The sequence below is a fragment of the Pediculus humanus genome, genomic scaffold (genome assembly GCF_000006295.1).
Source record: "Pediculus humanus corporis 1103172108318 genomic scaffold, whole genome shotgun sequence".
In the NCBI taxonomy this organism is placed as follows: domain Eukaryota; kingdom Metazoa; phylum Arthropoda; class Insecta; order Psocodea; family Pediculidae; genus Pediculus; species Pediculus humanus.
The window spans coordinates 2774374-2776185 of NW_002987887.1; the positions used below are offsets into that span (position 1 = coordinate 2774374).

General features: G+C 23.2%; 1 protein-coding gene across 1 annotated transcript; it reads left to right on the plus strand.

Annotated features, from left to right (window-relative positions):
- Positions 1-461: 461 nt before the first annotated feature.
- Phum_PHUM609670 (uncharacterized protein) lies at positions 462-1812 on the plus strand (the record flags this gene model as incomplete). The annotated part of the gene is made up of 5 exons (XM_002432978.1): positions 462-650; positions 734-903; positions 971-1142; positions 1208-1479; positions 1563-1812. 5 exons carry the CDS (start codon positions 462-464, stop codon positions 1810-1812), a joined length of 1053 nt encoding a protein of 350 aa, XP_002433023.1.

Sequence of the window (1812 nt, forward strand, 5' to 3'; positions counted from 1 at the left end):
TATTTAACGGAAACTGAAACTAAAAAAAAAAAAAAAAAAAAAAATTATTTTTAATAGAATAAAGAGAGAGAGAGAGAGAGAGAATGTTTGGATTCACAATGAATTTAATCAAATATTTTAATGTTACCTCATAAAGTTAACCTGAACTAACTCATGTGCAAAAGTTGTTTTGTTGGCAGGTTCTCAACCAAAACATTTTTTGTGTTTTTTTTTTTTTTTTCCACAGTCACTATGTAAAACGTGAATGAATTAGTCCGTACACATACGTATAATTATTATTATTATTATAATCAATATTATTTTTTTTTTGGAGGATTTGTACTGTAAGTTTCAATTTAAAATAATTATTTATTTTTTGATAATGAGTTCAACGACCTTTACACTGCAAAAAAAAAAAATTAAAATTATTTATTACAGAAAAAAATGGATAAAGTATAAAAAAAAAAAAAAAGGGGGAAACAATGAGAAAATACCAAAGATTTTTCTTGTGCATCATTTGTGGATTTCTTTTCATAACAGTTTATTTAATTGTTTTGGTTTTTTCCAAAGAAGATGATGATGGTGTCGTGAATGGAATCCATTTTAAAAATATTAATAAAAATTTAAAAATTCATTCGAAATTGACAGAAGAACAAATTAGGAGTTTATTGGTACTATACAACAATACCTGAAAAAGAAAGAAAATTTTAAAAAAAATTAATTAAAAAATAATTTTTTTTATTTTATTTTAAAGATGCAACAAGAATCAATTAATAATGAGAGAATACAAAAAATAGAAGAAACTTGTAAAAAATATAATTTGGGAATTTTTAAAACATTTGATAATAATAATAATAATAATAATAATAATAAAACAATCAAGTATCCTCCTGTACCACAATACAGCGTTTTTTATTTCGATTTGTTTGTATCAACATTTAAACAAAAAAATAAATAAATTCGATGAATAAAACTATTTTTTCTTTTGCAGAGAAAATAAATTGACATTTTGTCCAATATATAAAGCAGGTAGCACAACGTGGTTATATAATTTTTGCCTACTTGCTGGAATGACTGAAAAACAAATAAAAAATTCTAAAAAACAATTGAGTGAATTAGCAAGACAACATTATCCAATATTAGATCCTGAAGTAGCTGAACAAGTAAATAATTTAATATAAATTTATAATTTATTTAATAGATTTTAAATATAAGATTAATTTTTTAGAATTTCCAAAAAACAATAAAACTCATAACTGTCAGACATCCATTTGAAAGATTATTGTCAGCGTATAGAGATAAATTAGAAAATATAAATTCTGGAAGAGAACATGGAACATTACATTTTTATCACTCATTCGGTCGTAAAATAGTTAAAAAGTATAGAAAAAATGGTAATAAAACAAAAAATTGGAATTTGATGAATTCAAATCAATACATGTGGAATCCAAATGAACCCAAACCTGAAGGAATAGAACCTACTTTTGAAGAATTTATAACGTTTGTTATATTAACCTATACCTATTTAAAAATTTCAAATTAGTAATGATTAGTTTAAAAAAAAAAAAAAAAGAAAATTTCAGGTACCTGATTAATATTAATCTTTCCGATTATTCTGACGATCATTGGATTCCTTATTATTTATTTTGCACTCCATGTCTTCTTCGTTATGACGTCATAGCAAAAGTAGAAACCTTAAACGTTGATCAATTATATACATTTCACGTTCTCAACCTGCAAAATAAAATAAAACCTAAATGGATGCATAAAACTCAATTTTTACAACAAGGTAAACTCATTAATTATAAATTTAAATCTAATTTCCTTTTATAA